At 46.1% G+C, this 24,285-nt stretch overlaps 1 protein-coding gene across 3 annotated transcripts in view; it reads right to left on the bottom strand.

The window, feature by feature from the left end:
* zswim7 (zinc finger, SWIM-type containing 7) overlaps positions 1-24,285 on the bottom strand; it is a 78,366-nt gene that overhangs the window by 32,284 nt on the left and 21,797 nt on the right. For all 3 annotated transcript variants that reach the window (XM_068010873.1, XM_068010874.1, XM_068010875.1), the window contains exon 3: positions 6,182-6,203. In XM_068010873.1, coding sequence (XP_067866974.1) covers positions 6,182-6,203 — 22 coding nt within the window. The remainder of the gene's footprint in view (positions 1-6,181; positions 6,204-24,285) is intronic.

The raw sequence follows: 24,285 nt of genomic DNA, 5'->3' as shown, positions 1-24,285 counted from the left end.
GGAGTAGCTCAAATTGAAAGGAAGTAAAGCTGGTAACAGGAAGTAGAAAAGTAGCAAGCGATATTAGAAGGCAGGTGAAACAGAGGTGAGCATCAACTGGGCTTAAAATGCATAATAATGTCAAAAAGACAAAGTTAAGGGCACTCTACTTGAATGCATGCAGCATTCATAACAATGTAGATGATTTTAAGGCACAAATACAGGTAAATGGATATGATCTAATTCTATTACAGAAACGTGGCTACAGGGTGACCAAGACAGGGAACTGAATCTTCAAAGTTATTCAACATTTAGGAAGGACAGGCAAAAAGGAAAAGGAGGTGGTATTGCACTGATAAGAAGAGATGGGATCAGTAAATTAGTAAAGGGGGATCTCAGATCGGAAGAACAAGATGTGGAATCTATTTGGGCGGAGGTACATACGAACATACGAATTAGGAGCAGGAGTAGGCCACTTGGCCCTTCGAGCCTGCTCCACCATTCAATAAGTTCATGGCTGAACTGATTACTCCACATTTCCACCTACCCCCAATAACCTTCCACCCCCTAACTTATCAAGAATCTATCTACCACTGTCTTAAAAATATTCAAAGACTCTGCTTCCATCGACGTAAGAAACAGCAAGGGGCAGCAAACATTGGTAGTTGTTTCCAGGCCACCAAACAGTAGTGGTAGTGTGGGGCAGGTATTAATCAGGAGATTAGAGAAGCATGTAGCATGGGTAATACAGTAATCATGGGTGACTTCAATCTGCAGTTGGACTGGGTAAACCTAATGAGCACTAATGCTGTGGAAGACGAGTGTCTGGAGTGTGTTAGGGATGGTTTTCTAGAGTAGTATGTTGAAGAACCGAGTAGAGAACAGTCTATTTTAGATCTAGTATTATGTTTTGACAAAGGGCTAATTAATAATCTTGTTGTAAAAGAACCTTTAGGGATGAGTGATAGAATTTTACATTATGTTTGAAAGTGAGGTAGTTCAATATGAAGGCAGAGTGTTAAAATTTGAACAGAGGAAATTATGAAGGTATGAGGGGCAAATTGGCTGAGGTGGATTGGGAAAATACATTAAAGGTAAGATAGTACATAGGCAATGGATAGTCTTCAAAGAATTATTACATAGTTGACAGCAACTATACATTCCTTCAAGACACAAAAACCCCAAAAGGGGTAAAATTTTCACACAAAGAATAGTGGGTATCTGGAATGAGCTGCCTGAGGAGGTGGTGAAGGCAGGAACAGTAGCAACATTTAAGAGGCATCTGGACAGGTACTTAAATGAGCAAGGCATAGAGGGATATGGAATTAATGCAGGCAGGTGGGATTAGTATAGATATGCATTATGGTCGGCATGGACGCGGTGGGCCGAAGGGCCTGTTTCTATGCTGTACAACTCTATGACTATGTACAAAGGGACCTGGGCGTCCTTGTCAATAAGTCACTGAAAGTTAACATGCTGGTGCAGCAAGAAATTAGGAAGGCTAATGGTAGGTTAGCTTTTATTGCAAAAGGATTTGAGTACAAAGGTAGTGAAGTCTTGCTTCAATTTGATTAGAACCTTGGTTAGACCACACTTGGAGTACTGTGTGCAGCTTTGGTCCCCTTACCTTAGGAAGGATATTATTGCCATAGAGGGAGTGCAACGAAGGTTCACCAGACTTGTTCCCGGGATGGCGGGACTGTCCTATGAAGAGAGATTGGGGATTGTGGATGTATTCTATATGGACTTCGGTAAAGCCTTTGACAAGGTCCCTCATGGCAGACTGGTACAAAAGGTGAAGTCACACGGGATCAGAGGTGAGCTGGCAAGATGGATACAGAACTGGTTCTGTCATAGAAGACAGAGGGTAGCAGTGGAAGGGTGTTTTTCTGAATGGAGGGATGTGACTAGTGGTGTTCCGCAGGGATCAGTGCTGGGACCTTTGCTCTTTGTAGTATATATAAATGATTTGGAGGAAAATGTAGCTGGTCTGATTAGTAAGTTTGCAGACGACACAAAGGTTGGTGGAGTTGCGGACAGTGATGAGGATTGTCAGAGGATACAGCAGGATATAGATCGGTTGGAGACTTGGGCGGAGAAATGGCAGATGGACTTTAATCTGGACAAATGTGAGGTAATGCATTTTGAAAGGTCCAATGCAGGTGGGAAGTATACAGTAAATGGCAGAACCCTTAGGAGTATTGACAGGCAGAGAGATCTGGGCGTACAGGTCCACAGGTCACTAAAAGTGGCAACGCAGGTGGATAAGGTAGTCAAGAAGGCATACAGCATGCTTGCCTTCATCGGTCGGGGCATAGAGTATAAGAATTGGCAAGTCATGCTGCAGTTGTACAGAACTTAAGTTAGGCCACACTTAGAATATTGCGTGCAATTCTGATCGCCACACTACCAGAAGGACGTGGAGGCTTTGGAGAGGGTACAGAAGAGGTTTAACAGGATGTTGCCTGCTCTGGAGGGCATTAGCTATGAGGAGAGGTTGGATAAACTCGGATTGTTTTCACTGGAACGACGGAGGTGGAGGGGTGACATGATAAAGGTTTACAAAGTTATGAGCGGCATGGACAGAGTGGATAGTCAGAAGCTTTTTCCCAGGGTGGAAGAGTCAGTTACTAGGGGACATAGGTTTAAGGTGAGAGGGGCAAAGTTTAGAGGGGATGTGCGAAGCAAGTTCTTTACACAGAGGGTGGTGAGTGCCTGGAACTTGCTGCCGGGGGAGGTGGTGGAAGCAGGTACGATAGCGACGTTTAAGAGGCATCTTGACAAATACATGAATAGGAAGGGAATAGAGGGATACGGTCCCCGGAAGTGCAGAAGGTTTTAGTTTAGGCAGGCATCAAGATCGGCGCAGGCTTGGAGGGCCAAATGGCCTGTTCCTGTGCTGTTCTTTGAAACTGGGCCTGTATTCTCTAGAGTTTTGAAGAATGAGAGGTGATCTCATTGAAACCTACAAAATACTTAAATGGATAGTTGCAGCTAAGATGTTTTCCCTGGTTGGGGAGTCTAGAACCAGGGGACACAACTTCAAAATAAGGGGGAAGCCACTTAGGACCAAGATGAGGAGAAATTTCTTTACTCAGAGGATTGTGAAACTTTGGAATTCTCTATCCCAGAGGGGTGTGGAAGCTCAGTCATTGAGTATGTTTAAAGCAGAGATTGACAGGTTTCTAAATACCAATGACATAAAGAGGATATGGGGATAGTGTGGGAAAAAGGCATTGAAGTGGATGATCAGCCATGATCATATTGAATGGCGGAGCAGGTTCGATGAACTGAATGGCCTACTCCTGTTCCTGTGTTCTTAAGGGTAGGACTTCCAGCAACAGGGTCCTAAATCCTATGGATGGCCCGCCGCTGTCCAGTTAAGTGCCTGATTGGCACTAAATTCGGCGGGCCTTCCGTAGAAGAGGTTTCCTCCTGACGCCGAGACCCCACCGCTGCATAAAATTCCCCAAAAAGAATGGTTACAGCTGAAAGGCCATTCAGCTCTTTACGAGAGCAATTTATCTCGCACTCCCCATCTTTTCCCTGTCGCCCTGCTCAGTTTTTCTCTCAGATAATTATCCAAATCCCTTTTAAAAGCTGCAATTGAATCTGCCTCCACCACACTCACAGGCAGAGTATTCCAGATCCTAACCTCTCGTTGTGTAAAAACGTTTTTCCTCATGTCGCCGTTGCTTCTTTTGCAATTCACCTTAAATCGGTGTCCTCTGGTTCTGGATCCTTCTGCCAATGGGAACAGTTTCTCCCTATCTACTCATAGAAACATAGAAAATATGAGCAGGAGTAGGCCACTCGGCCTTTCAAGCCTGCTCCGCCATTCATTATGGTCATGGCTGATCATCCAACCCAGTAACCTGTTCCCACTTTCTCCCCATATCCTTTGATCCCTTTAAAGCCAAGAGCTATATCTAACTCCTTCTTGAAAACATACAATGTTTTGGCCTCAACTGCTTTCTGTGGTAGTGAATTCCACAGGCTCACCACTCTCTGGGTGAAGAAATTTCTCATCTCAGTCCTGAAACGTTTACCCCATATCCTTAGACTATGATCCCTGGTTCTGGACTCCCCCACCATCGGGAACATCCTTCCTGCATCTACCCTGTCAAGTCCTGTTAGAATTTTATAGGTTACTATGAGATCCCCCCCTCACTCTTCTGAACTCCAGCGAATATAATCCTAACCGACTCAATCTCTCCTCATAGGTCAGTTCGGCCATCCCAGGAATCAGTCTGGTAAATCTTCGCTGCACTCCCTCTATAGCAAGAACATCCTTCCTCAGATAAGGAGACCAAAACTGCACACAATATTCCAGGTGTGGCCTCATCAAGGCCCTGTATTACTGCTGCAAGACATCCCTGCTCCTGTACTTGAATCCTCTCACTATGAAGGCCAACATAACATTTGCCTTTTTTACTGCCTGTTGCACCTGCATGCTTACCTTCAGCAACTGGTGCACGAGAACACCCAGGTCTCGTTGCATATCCCCCTCTCTCAGTTTATAGCCGTTCAGCTAATAATCTGCCTTCCTGTTTTTGCTACCAAAGTGGATAACCTCACATTTATCCACATTATACTGCATCTGCCCACTCACTTAACTTGTCTAAATCACCCTGAAGCCTCGCTGCATCCTCCTCACAACTCACCATCCCACCCAGCTTTGTGTCCAGACCCCTCATGATTTTGAACACCTCTATCAAATCTTCTCTTAATCTTCTCTTCTCCATTTCTGAGGAGTCCTACCGCTGACTCCGAGTTCATTACTTCCAGCAGTATGTCAGTCCTGTGCAAAGATTCATAGCGTGCAGCTGCAACTACACTCCCCTGTTCTAGAACTCAGCAAGTTGCACCTTTCACCAGAATGCTGATGCCTCTACCAAATCCCCCAGTCCCTCAAGATTCGTAGTATCACTCCATTAGAGAAAGTTGAGCTGAGACAATCCTCCATTTGGAATACTCATGTTGACTAAAATTAAACTCATTGTCTCAGCTCACGTTACCTGAGTGGTTCTGCTTCGAATTACATAGAATCTACAGCACAGACACAGGCCATTCAGCCCAACTGGTCCATACCAGCCTCCTCCACCCTTCCTCATTTAACTCGATCAGCATATCCTTCTATCCCTTTCTCCATCATGTGCTTCTCTAACTTCCCCTTAAATACATCAAATTTAATATCCAATGGGTCTCCTCGTGTACCCATCATTTTTGGAAAGGAACATAATTGAGTTTAGAAGGTTGAGGAAATCTAATTGAGGTCTTTAAATAAAGGAGGATTCAACAGAGTAGACAGAGAAACTATTTCCTCTGCTGGGGGAAGCTCAGAACAAGAGGACACAAACTTAAAATTAGAGTTAGGTTGTTCAGGGTGATGTCAAGAAACACTTCTTCACAAAGGGTAATGGGAATCTGGAACTCTCTTCACCAAAAGGCTGTAGGTCAACTGAAATGATCAAGAGTGAGATCGAATTGAACGGAAAAGATTTGAGGGGCTGAATCGTCTCCTCCTGTTCCTATGTTCTCATGACTGTGGCGCGAGTGTAGAAATTGACACCAGTCCGTGAGCACCATGTAGGAGTAGTTATTATACCAAACATTGCTGATAATAGTGTTCCTAAATACTGGTGTACAGTAAGGATTGCATTACCCACCTGACACATTAAACCCACTTGATATAGCACTTGAAGGTACAATGCATAACCTGATAGCCCTATCAAAACTCCTACTGAATTACAGAACATTCCAGTCACTTCTACATTTTTGCACATCAAGAATAGACTGTGTATTAAAGAAGTCACAATCATCAATTAATGGCCATGGCAAAGTTAAATGGGAGATTTAAGCACCACTCACAGGCAAACCTTACATATACTGGCACTGTGAAACAGCTGCAAACTCTGAATTTTAAAGTATTCATCATTGTCAGCAATCACAATAATGCAATCAATGCTGATCCCAAAATCAAAGATAACATTTAATAAAAGCAAAATACTGCAGATGTGGAAATCTGAAATAAACACAGAAAGTGCTGGAAATACTCAGCAGGTCAGGCAGCATCTGTGGAGAGAGAAACAGAGTTAACGTTTCAGGTCCGTGAGCTTTCATCTGATGAAAGACATTTAATAATGGCTTTTGAGTTAAAGAGTCACAGGACAGATGGAGAAACTCTCCCACCAGTACTCACGCCAGAAGCAGTTCATCTGTCACTGGAAAACACAAAAAACAATGATGTTCGTTAATGCCCATTTCACAAATATATCCTCACAAAGCTTAATCTAGCAACAGCACTCAGAGTCAGAAAGCATGACTCGGAAAGAAAGACTTGCATTTACATAGCACTTTTCACGACCACCGGACATCTCAAAGCTTTACAGCCAATGAAATACTTTTGAAGTCAGTTACTGGTGTAATGTGGTGCACACAGCAAACTCCCACAAACAGCAATGGAATAATGACCAGATAATCTGTTTTCGTGATGTTGATTGAGGGATAAATATTGTCTCGGATACCAACAATAACTCTCCTGCTCTTCCTCGAAATAGGATCTTTTATATCCACCTGAGCAAGCAGGTGGGGGCCTTGGTATAACATCTAATCTGAAAGATTAGCGACAGTGCACTACTCGCTCATCAATTGTATACAGAACAGAAACCTATCTAGTGTAAAAACAATTGTCTATTTGTCTCCTGCACTGAAGGTAATGACTCTTGATGGCTCCCAATTCATCCTGTTCAGCAAATGCCATTCAGAAGGTGACAACTGCTGTCTGTGCTCAGTGACTGGTGGGAGTTAGCATGGTAACTGGATACTGCTACTGTTTTCAGAAGCCCTGGGCTAGGGGGGAAAATTAACCAGGGATCCCACAGCTGATCTGTGTCCAGTCACGAATGCTGGAAAATTGATGAATATTAGGTGAGGCCAGGATCTGATTGGATTGTCACACTTCCATGGTCAAAAAACATTCAAGTATGACAAATGGCCACCCTAGTTAAGGCACTGCGAGGACGGGTGCTGCTAACTCTTGATGAACTGTGCCCCAGCATGACTCAGTGTGTCAAAGAGGGGAGAAAAATGGGGAGAAATATTAAAATATATAATCTGCACTGGCAAGTTGTTCTGAAGTATTTTCCACTGCTTTGTTAACATGCAAGGGAGTGATGCAATTCAGGTCACACCCGGCTGTGGATAATAGATGGGCATGGTAGCCCAGTGGTTACTTTCTCAGGCCGACTAACCCAGAGATTGAGAGTTCAAATCCCATGACAGCAAATTGTGAAATTGAATTTAATAAATCTGGCACCAGCGTAAACGAGGTTTATTTGAGCGATTGCAATCTTGTGGATTGTGGAAAGCAACACATAATTTTATCTTTCTGCTCCATGAAAATAGTACCAGCATCTTACAACTATAGTTCCCCAAATCCTGGCATCATCCTGGTGATCCTAACAATTCTGTACTTTGCTGTCCTTGATTAACTCGTGCTATTCTAAATACTTATTCACTTCATGTTCAGTTATGAATTAGGGCTGAGAAATTGCAGCTAATTGCTGTCTGCTCTCCAATAGCCAACAGGACTGCCATTAAGGCCCAGTAAATTGTCCATGCTGAGTCCCGCAGCTTCCCCTACGGGTATAACTATATTCTCATTCCACCATCTCTAAAAATGGACGCAAAATATTTAACATCTCCATTAAACTTTCACCCCCTACAATTACATTTCCCCTTCATCCAAATGGTGCTACCCCTGCAACAATCCTTTTATCATGTTAGGTCAGAAGTGGGGATGTTTGCTGATGATTGCACAATGTTCAGCACCATTTGCGACTCCTCAAATACTGAAGCAGTTCGTGTAGCAATGCAGCAAGACCTGGACAATATCCAGGTTTAGGCTGATGAGTGGCAAGTAACATTCGCGCCTCACAGGTGCCAGGCAATGACCATCTCCAACAAGAGAGAATCTAACCATCTCCCCATGACATTCAATTGCATTACCATCGCTGAATTCCCCACTATCAATATCCTGGGGGTTACCATTGACCAGAAACTGAACTGGAGTAGCCATATAAATACTGTGTCTACAAGGGCAGGTCAGAGGCTAGGAATCCTGCGGTGAGTAACTCAACTCCTGACTCCCCAAAGCCTGTCCACCATCTACAAGGCACAAGTCAAGAGTGCGATGGAATACTCTCCACCTGCCTGGTTCCCGTCCAAGTCACACACCATCCTGACTTGGAACTATATCGCCGTTCTTTCATTGCCGCTGGGTCAAAATCCTGGAACTCCCTTCCTAACAGCACTGCGGGTGTACCTACCCCACATGGATTGCAGCGGTTCAAGAAGGCAGCTCACCACCACCTTCTCAAGTGCAACTAGGGATGGGCAATAAATGCTGGCCTTGTCAGCGATGCCCACATCCCATGAATGAATAAAAAAATGTTTATAAAAGTCCATCCTACTTTCTCTTATATTATCTGCTAGCCTTTTAAAAAATATTTCCTCTTAAGCTTCTCATTGCCCCTTCTACTTTCCAACAGCATGTTCTAGATTCCTCACTATTATCTTTAGCATTGTTAGCCAGAACTTTATCAAATCTCCCTTTTCACTTCTGTTTTGTTTTAAAATCTATTTATCTACATAACTCTACATTTTAATATACTTTCCTTTTCACCTTCAAGGAATATATTTACTTTATAATCTATTCATTTCATATTTGAACTTTTCCCACTGATCTGTTTGATTTATTTTCTGACCAGTTAATTTGTCCCACATCCCCTATCTCACTGAACACTACCCTTTTCCCGTTCCAAACACTCATCTTAGTCTCCTCATTCTCCTTCTCTATTCTAACATTATACGAACATACGAATTAGGAGCAGACGTAGGCCATTCGGCCCCTCTAGCCTGCTCTGCCATTCATCAAGATCAAGGCTGATCTGTTTGTGTCTCAAATTCCACACTCCCAGCTACCCCCAATAACCTTTGATTCCCTTACTTAACAAGGATCTATCTACCTCTGCCTTAAAAATATTCAATGACCCCGTCTCCTCCACCTTCTGAGGCAGAGTGTAAAAAGTCGCACAAACCTCAGAGAGAACATTTTCCTCATCTCTGTGCTAAAAGGACAACCTCTAATTTTAAAACCGTGCCCCCGAGTTCTGGACTCCACAAGAGGAAACATCCTTTCAACATCCACCTCGTCAAGACCATTCAGGATCTTATATACTTCAATCAAATCTCCCCTCACTCTTCTAAACGCCAGTGAAAACAAGCCCAGACTCTCCAACATATCCTCGTAAGACAACCTGCTCATTCTTTTATATTCATTCGTGGGATGAGGACGTCATTGGCCAGGCCAGCATTTATTGCCCATCCCTAATTGCCCTTGAGAAGGTGGTGGTGAGCTGCCTTCTTGAACCACTGCAGTCCATTTGGGGTAGGTAGACCCACAGTGCTGTTAGGAAGGGAGTTCCAGGATTTTGACCCAGCGACAGTGAAGGAACGGCGATATAGTTCCAAGTCAGGATGGTGAGAGACTTGGAGGGGAACTTGCAGGTGGCAGTGTTTCCAAGCATTTGCTGCCCTTGTCCTTCTAGTTGGTAAAGGTCGCGGGTTTGGAAGGTGCTGTCTAAGGTGCCTTGGTGCATTGATACAGTGCATCTTGTAAATGGTACACACTGCTGCCACTGTGCGTCGGTGGTGGAGGGAGTGAATGTTTGTAGATGGGGTGCCAATCAAGCGGGCTGCTTTGTCCTGGATGGTGTCGAGCTTCTTGAGTGTTGTTGGAGCTGCACCCATCCAAACTCTCCAAGTGGAGAGTATTCCATCACACTCCTGACTTGTGCCTTGTAGATGGTGGACAGGCTTTGGGGAATCAGGAGGTGAGTTATTCACCTCAGGATTCCAAGCCTCTGACCTGCTCTTGTAGCCACGGTATTTATATGGCTACTCCAGTTCAGTTTCTGGTCAATGGTAGCCCCTAGGATGTTGATAGTGGGGGATTCAGCAATCGTAATGCCATTGAATGTCAAGGGGAGATGGTTAGATTCTCTCTGGTTGAAGATGGTCATTGCCTGGCATTTTTGTGGCGCGAATGTTACTTGCCACTTATCAGCCCAAGCCTGGATATTGTCCAAGTCTTGCTGCATTTCTACACGGACTGCTTCAATATCTGAGGAGTCACGAATGGTGCTGAACATTGTGCAATCATCAGTGAGAATCCCCACTTCTGACCTTATGATTGAAGGAAGGTCATTGATGAAGCAGCTGAAGATGGTTGGGCCTAGGACACTACCCTGAGGAACACCTGCAGTGATGTCCTGGAGCTCAGATGATTGACCTCCAACAACCACAACCATCTTCCTTTGCACGAGGTATGACTCCAACCAGCGGAGGGTTTTCCCCCTGATTTCCATTGACCTCAGTTTTGCTAGGGCTCCTTGATGCCATACTCGGTCAAATGCTGCCTAGATGTCAAGGGCAGTCATTCTCACCTCACCTCTTGAGTTCAGCTCTTTTGTCCATGTTTGAACTAAGGCTGTAATGAGGTCAGCAGCTGAGTGGCCCTGGCGGAAACCAAACTGAGCGTCACTGAGCAGGTTATTGCTAAGCAAGTGCCGCTTGATGGCACTGTTGATGACACCTTCCATCACTTTACTGATAATTGAGAGTAGGCTGATGGGGCGGTAATTGGCCGGGTTGGACTTGTCCTGATTTTTGTGTACAGGACATACCTGGGCAATTTTCCGCATTGCCGGGTAGATGCCAGTGTTGTAGCTGTACTGGAACAGCTTGGCTAGGGGCGCGGCAAGCTCTGGAGCACAGGTCTTCAGTACTATTGCTGGAATATTGTCAGGGCCCATAGCCTTTGCAGTATCCAGTGCCTTCAGTCGTTTCTTGATATCACGTGGAGTGAATCAAATTGGCTGAAGTCTGGCATCTGTGATGCTGGGGACTTCAGGAGGAGGCTGAGATGGATCATCCACTCGGCACTTCTGGCTGAAGATTGTTGCAAATGCTTCAGCCTCATCTTTCGCACTGATGTGCTGGGCTCCCCCATCATTGAGGATGGGGATATTTGTGGAGCCACCTCCTCCAGTTAGTTGTTTAATTGTCCACCACCATTCACGGCTGGATGTGGCAGGACTGCAGAGCTTAGATCCGATCCATTGGTTAGGGGATCGCTCAGCTCTGTCTATCACATGCTGCTTACACAGTTTGGCATGCAGATAGTCCTGTGTTGTAGCTTCACCAGGTTGACACTTCATTTTGAGGTATGCCTGGTGCTGCTCCTGGCATGCCCTCCTGCACTCTTCATTGAACCAGGGTTGGTCTCCTGGCTTGATGGTAATGGTAGAGTGGGGGATATGCCAGGCTATGAGGTTACATATTGTGATTGAGTACAATTCTGCTGCTGCTGATGGCCCACAGCGCCTCATGGATGCCCAGTTTTGCATTGCTAGATCTGTTCGAAATCTATCCCATTTAGCACGGTGGTAGTGCCACACAACACGAAGGAGGGTATCCTCAATGTGAAGGCAGGACAGTGTCTCCACAAGGACTGTGTGGTGGTCACTCCTACCAATACTGCCATGGACAGATGCATCTGCGGCAGGCAGATTGGTGAGGACGAGGTCAAGTATGTTTTCTCCTCTTGTTGGTTCCCTCACCACCTGCCGCAGACCCAGCTATGTCCTTTAGGACTCAGCCAGCTCGGTCAGTAGTGGTGGCACCCAGCCACTCTTAGTGATGGACATTGAAGTCCCCCACCCAGAGTACATTCTGTGCCCTCGCCACCCTCAGTGCTTCCTCCAAGTGCTGTTCAACATGGAGCAGTACTGAATCATCAGCTGAGGGGGGGGCGATAGGTGGTAATCAGCAGGAGGTTTCCTTGTCCATGTTTGACCTGATGCCATGAAACTTAATGGGGCCCACAGTCGATCTTGAGGACTCCCAGGGCAACTCCCTCCCTACTGTATACCACTGTGCCGCCACCTCTGGTGGGTCTGTCCAGCCGCTGGGACAGGACATACCCGGGGATGGCGATGGCAGTTTCTGGGACATTGTCTGTCAGGTATGATTCCGTGAGTATGACTATGTCAGGCTGGTGCTTCACTAGTCTGTGGGACAGCTCTCCCAACTTTGGCACAAGCCCCCATATGTTAGTAAGGAGGACTTTGCAGGGTCGATAGGGCTGGGTTTGCCATTGTCGTTTCCGGTGCCTAGGTCGATGCCGGGTGGTCCGTCCGGTTTCATTCCTTTTTACTGACTTCGTAGCGGTTAGATACAACGGAGTGGTTTGCTAGGCCATTTCAGAGGGCATGTGAGAGTTAACCACATTGCTGTGGGTCTGGAGTCACATGTAGGACAGCAGATTTCCTTCCCTAAAGAACATTAGTGAACCAGCTGGGTTTTTACAACAATCGACAATGGTTTCATGGCCATTAGACTAGCTTTTTAATTGCAGATTTATTAATTGAATTCAAATTCCACCTTCTGCTGTGGTGGGATTTGAACCCATGTCCCCAGAGCAATACCCTGGGTCTCTGGGTTACTAGTCCAGTGACAATACCACTACGCCACCCCCTCCTCCTCTATATCAGTCTGCAACCTCATGTCCTCTTCACAACATACTTTCCTACGTATTTTTGTGTTATCTGCAAATTTAGCTACCATGCCATCACTCCCCTCATCTAAGTCATTGATATAAATTGTAAAAAGTTGAGGCCCCAGCACAGACCCCCGCGGGACTCCACTCGTCACATCCTGCCAATCAGAAAAGGACCTATTTATGCATACTCTCTGTTCTCTGCCAGCCAGCCAATCTTCTATCCATGTTAATATGTTACCCCCCTACACCATGAGCTCCTACTTTGCGCAATAACCTTTTATGTGCCACATTGTCAAATGCCTTCTGGAAATCCAAGTACAATAAGTCAATGGGCTCCCATTTATCCACAGAGCATGTTTCATTACTATCCAACTCTTGATCTACCTGTGCCTCAGGACCTTCAGCACAAAACACATGAGTATTTGAGGTACAAGGTGCCTCTGTTCCCTCTATCAGCTGCTCAGATCCTGAGATTTTGTAATCAACCCCGATTAATCTTGAAGAATGAACCTCAACAGTTTGATTTCAATGTTAGATAACTACTGTCTTAGCATCACAACTGATTACCTTACCAGGGCCCTTCCATTCCTTATGGCCCTCTCGTTTATAATAGACCAAAATCTCCTGAACTAAATTGTGCCTCATATGGCCTGATACGATGCCTCAGAGTTCTACGAATTTTTTCAGACCTCAGCCTGGATGAAAGCCCGCCTCCCTGCATGTAAAGCATTCAAATGTGTAGAAAAAATTGAACTAATTGTCGTACCTTCTAGAGCAGGAGGACTGTCGTATTGTACAGAAGGCAATAGACCAATTGATAGGGACTATACCCTCCAGCCATCTGAAGTGAATTCTTCGCATGAACCACCCATGCCAGGCAGTTGTCAACTTGCTTTTTGGCTGGTCAGCTAAGATTTTATGTAACATTTCATCAACCACTGCGTCATTCCTTTCACAAAGCCCATTTTCAGCTGCAATATTCATAACCATAATGTTCATGTTTTCACACATATCCCTGACCTCATCATTTTTTTTTTGGGCTATTTCACTCGTGGATTCCAAACACGGTATATCCTCCCAGTGGAGGAAAATGGGTCGATCACTAAGACTCTCCATTAATCGGATGGATCCACAGAGCGGCAAGGGACCAGCTTTCCTCGCCAGGTGGCGGAGTGTGAGCCAGGATCCAGACACCAGCTGGAGCGCGTTTCCTCGGCCCTAAACATCTCGATGGCGACCACAAGCGCAGCGTCAGCCTGGAGGACGTCAACATCGAGGAGGCTGTCCTCGCACCACCTTCCCCCATCCACCTTGCCCCCCACACCCCCCACTAGCCAGCTCCCCGCACCTCCTTCCCCCCCCACCCCCTCCCTCCCTCCCCCCCTTGCACCCCACCCACTCCCCCCTTCTTCCATGAAATCGCAGTTTACTTGTTAGGGCCCCTGCTCAGGAATAGGAGCTAAAAACCCCACTGCCTTCTGGGCGTCTCGGAAGAGACTAAGGCTAAGGGTGTAAACCCTAACAGAAAATCCAGAGCGGAATCCCTAAGGCCGTCATGTGTCACCTTTGGCATGTTTCGAAAGTTCCTGCAGCCATACCGGTGCCAAACATCGTGCTCTGCACTCCTTTGGACCCCACTAGGAAGGCCGAGAGGGGATTTTGACGCTTGGGCAAATCACAACCTCCATACATTCCACCCAGGCATGCGCCATGGAGAGGTCACTCCATACAGCGACCAAAACAACACGGAAGGCAGCAGTTACGGGTTATAAGTCCAGCTCAACTGACGTAGAGATTGGGCACTACGGGTTGCCTTTGTCGGTGGGAGAGGTCATCGCATCTCACTGGACAGCTACCACCCGCCTCAAACCGGGCGGTCCCCGGTCAGAAAGGCTCTGTCCCGCCACAGTCCACCTGCTTCAATGTGTGCTTGGAGCTCAGGGTCATTGCCTGACAAGTGGACTGTAACACCGCACCAAACAGCACGACAGAAAAAAAAAGGTACCAGCCCTTCGTTTTGCAAGCTGGAACGTCAGAACTGTGTGTCCTGGCCTGTCGTAAGACCTTACACAAACCAACGACTCTCGGAAGACCGCCATCATTAACAACGAGTTCAGTAGACTCAATGTGGACATTGCAGCACTTCAGGAGACACACCTCCCTGCAAGCGGATCTCTAAGAGAGCAAGACTACACCTTCTTCTGGCAGGGTAGGGATCCTGAAGAACCAAGACAGCATGGAGTGGTCTTCGCCATCAGAAACTCTTTTCTCAGCATGATAGAACCACCCTCAAATGGCTCAGAACGCATACTGTCCATCCGACTGCTCACCGCCTCTGGCCCAGTACACCTACTCAGCATCTATGCTCCCCACCTGAAGTTAAAGTCCAATTCTACGAGGAACTCCATAATATCATTTGTAGCATTCCTAATACTTAACATCTGTTCCTGCTGGGGGACTTTAATGCCAGGGTTGGGGCCGACCATGACTCATGGCCCTCCTGCCTTGGGCGCTATGGCGTTGGAAGGATGAATGAGAATGGACAGAGACTGCTTGAGTTGTGTACCTATCACAACCTCTGCATCACCAACTCATTCTTTCATACTAAACCCTGTCACCAGGTTTCATGGAGACACTCAAGATCACGTCGTTGGCACCAGCTGGACCTCATTGTCACAAGGCGAGCCTCTTTAAACAGTGTCCAAATCACACGCAGCTTCCACAGTGTGGACTGCGACACCGACCACACCCTGGTGTGCAGCAAAGTTAGACTCAAACCAAAGAAGCTACATCAAGAAGAAGGGCCACCCGTGCATCAACACTCACAGAATTTCATATCCACATTTGTTATGTAAGTTTCTAAATTCACTTGAAAAAGTCCTTCAAAACACTCCTGCAGGGGATGCAGAGATGAAGTGGGCCCACATCAGAGATGCCATCTTTGAGTCAGCAATGACCACCTTTGGCAAATGTGAGAAGCAGAATGCAGGCTGGTTTCAATCTCACTTTGAAGAGCTGGAACCTGTCATAGTCGCTAAGCGCACTGCACTGCTGAACCCAGTGAGTTAACACCATAGCACTTAAAGCAGCCAGAAGCGCTGCACAACGGACAGCCAGGCGCTGTGCAAATGACTACTGGCAACACCTATGCAGTCGTATTCAGCTGGCCTCCAACACCGGAAACATCAGAGGAATGTATGATGCCATTAAGAGAGCTTTTGGGCCAACCATCAAGAAGATCGCCCCCCCCACTCAAGTCTAAATCAGGGGACATAATCACTGACCAACACAAGCAAATGGACCACTGGGTTGAGCACTACCTAGAACTGAACTCCAGGGAAAACGTTGTCACGGAGACTGCCCTCAATGCAGCCCAGTCTCTGCCAGTCATGGATGAGCTGGACGAACAGCCAACAAAATCGGAACTCAGTGATGCCATTGATTCGCTAGCCAGCGGAAAAGCCCCTGGAAAGGACGGCATTACCCCTGAAATAATCAAGAGTGTCAAGCCTGCTACACTCTCAGCACTACATGAACTGCTTTGCCTGTGCTGGGATGAGGGAGCAGTACCTCAGGACATGCGCGATGCCAATATCATCACCGTCTATAAGAACAAGGGTGATCGCGGTGACTACAACAACTATCGTGAAATCTCTCTGCTCAGCATAGTGAGGAAAGTCTTCACTCGAGTCATTTTAAACAGACTTCAGAAGCTGGCTGAGCGTGTCTACCTTAAAGCACAGTGTGGCTTTCGAGCAGAGATCCACCACTGACATGCTGTTCTCCCTTCGCCAGCTACAGGGGAAATGCCGCGAACAACAGATGCTCCTCTACGTTGCTTTCATAGATCTCACCAAAGCCTTTGACCTCATCAGCAGACGTGGTCTCTTCAGACTGCTAGCAAAGATCGGATGTCCACCAAACCTACTAAGTATCATCACCTCATTCCATGACAAGGCACAATTCAGTATAGCAGTGCCTCATCAGACCCCTTTCCTATCCTGAGTGGCGTGAAACAGGGCTGTGTTCTCGCACCCACACTATTTTGGATCTTCTTCTCACTGCTGCTCTCACATGCGTTCAAGTCTTCAGAAGAAGCTTTCCTCCACACAAGATCAGGGTTGTTCAACCTTGCCCGTCTTAGAGCGAAGACCAAAGTACGGAAAGTCCTCATCAGGGAACTCCTCTTTGCTGACGATGCTGCATTAACATCTCACACAGAAGAGTGTCTACAGAGTCTCATCGACAGGATTGCGGCTGCCTGCAACGAATTTGGCCTAACCATCAGCCTCAAGAAAACGAACATCATGGGACAGGACGTCAGAAATGCTCCATCCATCAATATCGGCGACCACGCTCTGGAAGTGGCTCAAGAGTTCACCTGCCTAGGCTCAACTATCACCAGTAACCTGTCTCTAGATGCAGAAATCAACAAGTGCATGGGAAAGGCTTCCACTGCTATGTCCAGACTGGCCAAGAGGGTGTGGGAAAATGGCGCACTGACACGGAACGCAAAAGTCCGAGTGTTTCAAGCCTGTGTCCTCAGTACCTTGCTCTACAGCAGCGAGGCCTGGACAACGTATGTCAGCCAAGAGCGACGTCTCAACTGATTCCATCTTCGCTGCATCCGGAGAATCCTTGGCATCAGGTGGCAGTGCCGTATCTCCAACACAGAAGTCCTCCAGGCGGCCAACATCCCCAGCATATACACACTACTGAGCCAGCGGCGCTTGAGATGGCTTGGCCATGTGAGCCGCATGGAAGATGGCAGGATCCCCAAGGACACGTACAGCGAGCTCGTCACTGTTAACAGACCCACCAGCTGTCCATGTCTCCGCTTTAAAGACGTCTGCAAACGTGACATGAAGTCCTGTGAGACTGACCACAAGTCGTGGGAGTCAGTTGCCAGCGATCGCCAGAGCTGGTGCACAGCCGTAAAGGCGGGGCTAAAGAGTGGCGCGTTAAAGAGACTTAGCAGTTGGCAGGAAAAAAGACAGAAGTGCAAGGAAAGAGCCAACTGTGTAACAGCCCCGACAACCAATTTTATCTGCAGCGCCTGTGGAAGAGTCTGTCACTCTAGAATTGGCCTTTATAGGCACTCCAGGCGCTGCTCCACACACCACTGACCACCTCTAGGCACTTACCCATTGTCTGTCGAGAGAAGGAGGCCAAAGAAGAGAAGAGGAATGTTCATGTTTTCATACATGCCCCTGACCTCGTCATTGGCAAATTCCCCTCCATTATCAGTCAGAAACATAGCTGGTGCCCCAAGTCCAGTCCCTATCCATTTCTCCGTAATTTTGTCTATAATTACCCTTTTGTCCTTACTATTTATTGTAGATACACTAAATCTAGTTGCTAGGTCTATAAAATGTAGAATGAAAATATTCTTGTCTTTGTCCCATACCTTTAAATCCATGGCAACTACCTCGTGAAAGGCACATGTCAATGGAAGGCTGACAATCGGACGTGAGTGCCCTCCGATACTTTTTGCAAATTTCACACTTTCACTAATCTCTTCTATTATCCTTGTATATTCTTCATCAATCACACCTGCATCTTTTAGTAGGGTTTTTAATCTCAAACAAAAAGGGTGAGCAAATTGTATGTGCAACTTTAAGACAATTTGCCTTTTTTCTGAGTCATAACACCTGATGCCATCAATATTTCTCCAAAACTCTGACTAGAAATATCAGGTTTTGTTAAGGGTATACAATAATGCCCTGACTGGGTAAATTGCAAATTCACTGGCTTCCCAAAAACAATTACCTTATCATGCTCCATATCGTTTCATCTGTGCCTTTTTCATTGAAGGCTTATTCAAGAGTAAAAGTATCTCACTGGAGACTACACCAGTACTGATAAAGTGGCTTACCACAGCTATTTTACATGGGATTACTACTCTCTTCAGTGACCTCAGTGTGTTGTCATCACCAAACCGAAAGCTAGTCGTACTTTTATACTGCTTAACCTTGCGTCAATCCTCACTACTGAGTGAACCCAGATAACTTTCTGAAAGGGGAGGGTGAACAGTCAGTTGTCGTTGTGCACATAGGCACCAATGATATAGGTAAAAAACGGGATGAGGTCCTACAAGCAGAATTTAGGGAGTTAGGAGCCAAGTTAAAAAGTAGAACCTCAGAGTTAGTAATCTCAGGATTGCTACCAGTGCCACGTGATAGTCAGAGTAGAAATGAAAGAATAATCAGGATGAATGCGTGGCTTGAGAGATGGTGCAGGAGGGAGGGGTTCAGATTTTTGGGACATTGGGACCGGTTCTGGGGGAGGTGGGACTATTACAAATTGGACGGTCTACACCTGGGCCGGACTGGAACCAATGTCCTTGGGGGTGCTTTTGCCAACGCTGCTGGGGAGGGTTTAAACTAATGTGGCAGGGGGATGGGAACCAAATGAGGTCAGTGGACAGTAAGGAGGTAGTAACTAAAGCCTGTAAGGAACTAGATAATGAAGTCAACGTGACTAAGGGAAAGAGTAGACAGGGAGCAGATGATGAACGCAAAGGGACTGGTGGTCTGAGGTGCATTTGTTTTAATGCAAGAAGTGTAGTAGGTAAGGCAGATGAACTTAGGGCCTGGAATAGTACCTGGGAGTATGATGTTATTGCTATTACTGAGACTTGGTTGAGGGAAGGGCATGATTGGCAACTCAATATCCCAGGATATCGATGCTTCAGGCGGGATAGAGAGGGAGGTAAAAGGGGTGGAGGAGTTGCAGTACTGGTCAAAGAGGCTATCACAGCTGTGCTCAAGGAGGGCACTATGGAGGACTCGAGCAGTGAGGCAATATGGGCAGAACTCAGAAATAGGAAGGGTGCGGAACAATGTTGGGGCTGTACTACAGGCCTCCCAACAGCGAGCGTGAGATAGAGGTACAAATATGTAAACAGATTATGGAAAGATGTAGGAGCAACAGGGTAGTGGTGATAGGAGGTTTTAATTTTCCCAACATTGACTGGGATTCACTTAGTGTTAGAGGTCTAGATGGAGCAGAATTTGTAAGGAGCATCCAGGAGGGTTTTCTAGAGCAGTATGTAAATATTCCAACTCGGGAAGGGGCCATACTGGACCTGGTGTTGGGGAATGAGCCCGGCCAGGTGGTTGAAGTTTCAGTAGGGGACTACTTTGGGAATAGTGATCACAATTCCGTAAGTTTTAGAATACTCATGGACAAAGACGAGAGTGGTCCTAAAGGAAGAGTGCTAAATTGGGGGAAGGCCAACTATACCAAAATTCGGCAGGAGCTGGGGAATGTAGATTGGGAGCAGCTGTTTGAAGGTAAATCCACATTTGATCTGTGGGAGGCTTTTAAAGAGAGGTTGATTAGCGTGCAGGAGAGACATGTTCCTGTGAAAATGAGGGATAGAAATGGCAAGATTAGGGAACCATGGATGACAGGTGAAATTGTGAGACTAGCTAAGAGGAAAAAGGAAGCATACATAAGGTCCAGGAGGCTGAAGAAAGACGAAGCTTTGAAAGAATATCGGGAATGCAGGACCAATCTGAAACGAGGAATTAAGAGGGCTAAAAGGGGTCATGAAATATCTTTAGCAAACAGGGTTAAGGAAAATCCCAAAGCCTTTTATTCATATATAAGGAGCAAGAGGGTAACCAGAGAAAGGATTGGCCCACTCAAGGACAGAGGAGGAAAGTTATGCGTGGAGTCAGAGAAAATGGGTGAGATTCTAAACGAGTACTTTGCATCGGTATTCACCGAGGAGAGGGACATGACGGATGTTCAGGTTAGGAACAGATGTTTGATTACTCTAGGTCAAGTCGGCATAAGGAGGGAGGAAGTGTTGGGTATTGTAAAAGGCATTAAGGTGGACAAGTCCCCAGGTCCGGATGGGATCTATCCCAGGTTTCTGAGGGAAGCGAGAGAGGAAATAGCTGGGGCCTTAACAGATATCTTTGCAGCATCCTTAAGCACGGGTGAGGTCCCGGAGGACTGGAGAATTGCTAATGTTGTCCCCTTGTTTAAGAAGGGTAGCAGGGCAAATCCAGGTAATTATAGACCGGTGAGCCTGACGTCAGTGGTAGGGAAGCTGCTGGAGAAGATACTGAGGGATAGGATCTATTCCCATTTGGAAGAAAATGGGCTTATCAGTGATAGGCAACATGGTTTTGTGCAGGGAAGGTCATGTCTTACCAACTTAATAGAATTCTTTGAGGAAGTGACAAAGTTGATTGATGAGGGAAGGGCTGTAGATGTCATATACATGGACTTCAGTAAGGTGTTTGATAAGGTTCCCCATGGTAGGCTGATGGAGAAAGTGAAGTCGCATGGGGTCCAGGGTGTACTAGCTAGATGGATAAAGAACTGGCTGGGCAACAGGAGACAGAGAGTAGCAGTGGAAGGGAGTTTCTCAAAATGGAGACGTGTGACCAGTGGTGTTCCACAGGGATTCGTGCTGGGACCACTGTTGTTTGTGATATACATAAATGATTTGGAGGAAAGTATAGGTGGTCTGATTAGTAAGTTTGCAGACGACACTAAGATTGGTGGAGTAGCAGATAGTGAAGGGGACTGTCAGAGAATACAGCAGAATATAGATAGATTGGAGAGTTGGGCAGAGAAATGGCAGATGGAGTTCAATCAGGGTAAATGCGAGGTGATGCATTTTGGAAGATCCAATTCAAGAGTGAAGTATACAATAAATGGAAAAGTCCTGGGGAAAATTGATGTACAGAGAGATTTGTGTGTTCAGGTCCATTGTTCCCTGAAGGTGGCAACGCAGGTCAATAGAGTGGTCAAGAAGGCATACGGCATGCTTTCCTTCATCGGACGGGGTATTGAGTACAAGAGTTGGCAGGTCATGTTACAGTTGTATAAGACTTTGGTTCGGCCACATTTGGAATACTGCGTGCAGTTCTGGTCGCCACATTACCAAAAGGATGTAGATGCTTTGGAGAGGGTGCAGAGGAGGTTCACCAGGATGTTGCCTGGTATGGAGGGCGCTAGCTATGAAGAGAGGTTGAGCAGATTAGGATTATTTTCATTAGAAAGACGGAGGTTGAGGGGGGACCTGATTGAGGTGTACAAAATCATGAGAGGTATAGACAGGGTGGATAGCAAGAAGCTTTTTCCCCAGAGTGGGGGATTCAATTACTAGGGGTCACGAGTTCAAAGTGAGAGGGGAAATGTTTTGGGGGGATATGCGTGGAAAGTTCTTTACGCAGAGGGTGGTGGGTGCCTGGAACGCGTTGCCAGCGGAGGTGGTAGACGCGGGCACGACAGCGTCTTTTAAGATGTATCTAGACAGATACATGAATGGGCAGGAAGCAAAGAGATACAGACCCTTAGAAAATAGGCGACATGTTTAGATAGAGGATCTGGATCGGCACAGACTTGGAGGGCCGAAGGGCCTGTTCCTGTGCTGTAATTTTCTTCATCTTCTTTGTTCAATCAGTTCCACATACTATCGACGTACAAGCACTACCTAGTACTGCACAGTTGAATGAATCCATTCATCATAGGACTAAAACTCCTTGTGACTACAATTCCTTCAGATCCATCAGTATTCCTCTTCTGCTTCAGAAGTTTATGCGTCATGTGTTATTTCGAAGACTGTGCCCCTCTGCTTAGGGTAGTTCATTCCATAATGATATTTTGAGTCACATCTGAAGCAACTATTAACTGTTCCTTGGGCATTCCTGGGATTCATTCACCTTTGATTGCTGTTGCAACCCTGTCTTCCACTGTAATATTCAGACCTGCTTAAGGTGCTTTCATCCTCCTGCCTTCAACTCTTCCATTACACTTAGGCCTGCTTCAAGTATCTGGATTATTTCTAAATCTTGTAAACATTGAGTCCTCCATTCTTTGTGTCACCTCAGAGCGTCCCGCTTCTGAGGACTGCGGGAATGACCGTTTCCACAGAAATATCTTTTAAGGCCGTGGACATTTGGTCCAACAGGGAGTGTTTGTCCAAGAACAGAATCCCAGTTAGAACGAGCAGCCTGTCCATATGTGACACCCTAGCACAATCCAGCAATTTAAAAGCTAGCACTGAATCAGGGATCTCCAAATTGAATTTCCTCAATCTTACATAAAGTCTGTTAAAGTCCATGATATATTCCTCCATTGAATAGCCATCTGTTTTCCAAAATCTATCAAAGTCTGACCATGCCTCATACGCATTCAATAGGTCATATTGCTTGTAAATTTCATCCAAGAATTCTAACAGAAGATGCAACCCTTCATCAGGATCCAACTGACGAGCATCCAGTTTAGAAAACATTTTACTTCTGATTTTATTTTTGGTATGAAGTGACAACGCCAAGGCCATACCTTGTTTCCTTTTTGGTAGCGATATAACCCATGTTCAAATATCCACTTCATTCTTCCAATGGTCGTATGGTTCACAGAATCATAGAACGTTTAAGGCACAGAAAGAGGCCACTTGGCCCATCGTGTCTGTGTCGGCTGAAAAACAATCCACCTATTCTAATCCCACCTTCCAGCATTTGGTCCGTAGCCCTGCAGATTATGGGACTTGAGGTGCATATCCAGACTCCTTTTGAATGAGTTGAGGGTCTCTGCCTCAACTACCCTTTCAGGCAGTGAGTTCCAGACCCCCACCACCCTCAGGGTGAAAAAGTATGTCCTCATCTCCCCTCTACTTTTTCTACCAATCACTTTACATCTATGCTCCCTTGTCACTGACTTCTCTGCTAAGGTGAATGGACCCTTCACCTCCACTCTATCCAGGCCTCTCAAAATTTTGTACATTTCAATCAGATCTACCCTCAGCCTTCTCTGTTCTAACGAGAACAACCCCAGCCTATCCAATCTTTCCTCATAGCTGCATTTTTCCAGTCCCGGCAACATCCTCGTAAATCTCCTCTGTATCCTCTCTAGTGCAATTACATCCTTTCTGTAATGGGGTGACCTGAACTGCACACAGTACTCAAGTTGTGGCCTAACCAATGAGTTATACAGTTCCAGCATAACCTCCCTGATCTTGTATTCTACACCTCAGCTAATAAAGGAAAGGATTCCATATGCCTTCTTAACCACCTTATTGACCTGTCCTGCTACCTTCAGGGATCTGTGGACACTCACTCCAAGGTCCCTCACTTCCTCTACACTTCTCAATATTTTCCCATTAATCATGTATTCCCTTTGCCTTGTTTGACCTCCCCAAATGCATCACCTCACACTTCTCCAAGTTGAATTCCATTTGCCACTTTTCTGCCCATCTGATCAGACCATCAATATCTTCCTGCAGCCTACAACTATCCGCCTTGCTATCTACCACACGGCCAATCTTTGTGTCATCTGCAAACTGCTTGATCTTGCCCCCTACATTTACGTCTAAGTTGTTAATATATACCACAAAAAGCAGGTGACCCAGTACTGAGCCCTGCAGAACACCACTGGAAACAGCCTCCAGTCGTTAAAACACCCGTCAACAATTACCATTTGTTTCCTGCCACTGAGACAATTTTGTATCCACCTTGCTACATTTCCCTGAATCCTATGGGATTTTATTTTTTTTAACCAGTCTGCCATTGGGGACCTTGTCAAAAGCCTTGCTAAACTCCATGTCGACCATATGAACTGTACTACCCTCATCTATCTTCCTTGTTACTTCTTCAAAAGGTTCGATCAAGTTGGTCAAACAAGATCTTCCCTTCACAAATCCATGCTGACTATCCTTG

This window comes from Heterodontus francisci, chromosome 30 (genome assembly GCF_036365525.1).
Source record: "Heterodontus francisci isolate sHetFra1 chromosome 30, sHetFra1.hap1, whole genome shotgun sequence".
In the NCBI taxonomy this organism is placed as follows: Eukaryota; Metazoa; Chordata; class Chondrichthyes; order Heterodontiformes; family Heterodontidae; genus Heterodontus; species Heterodontus francisci.
Note: the sequence above shows the minus strand (reverse complement) of the source record. Positions and strands in the feature narration are given on the sequence as shown.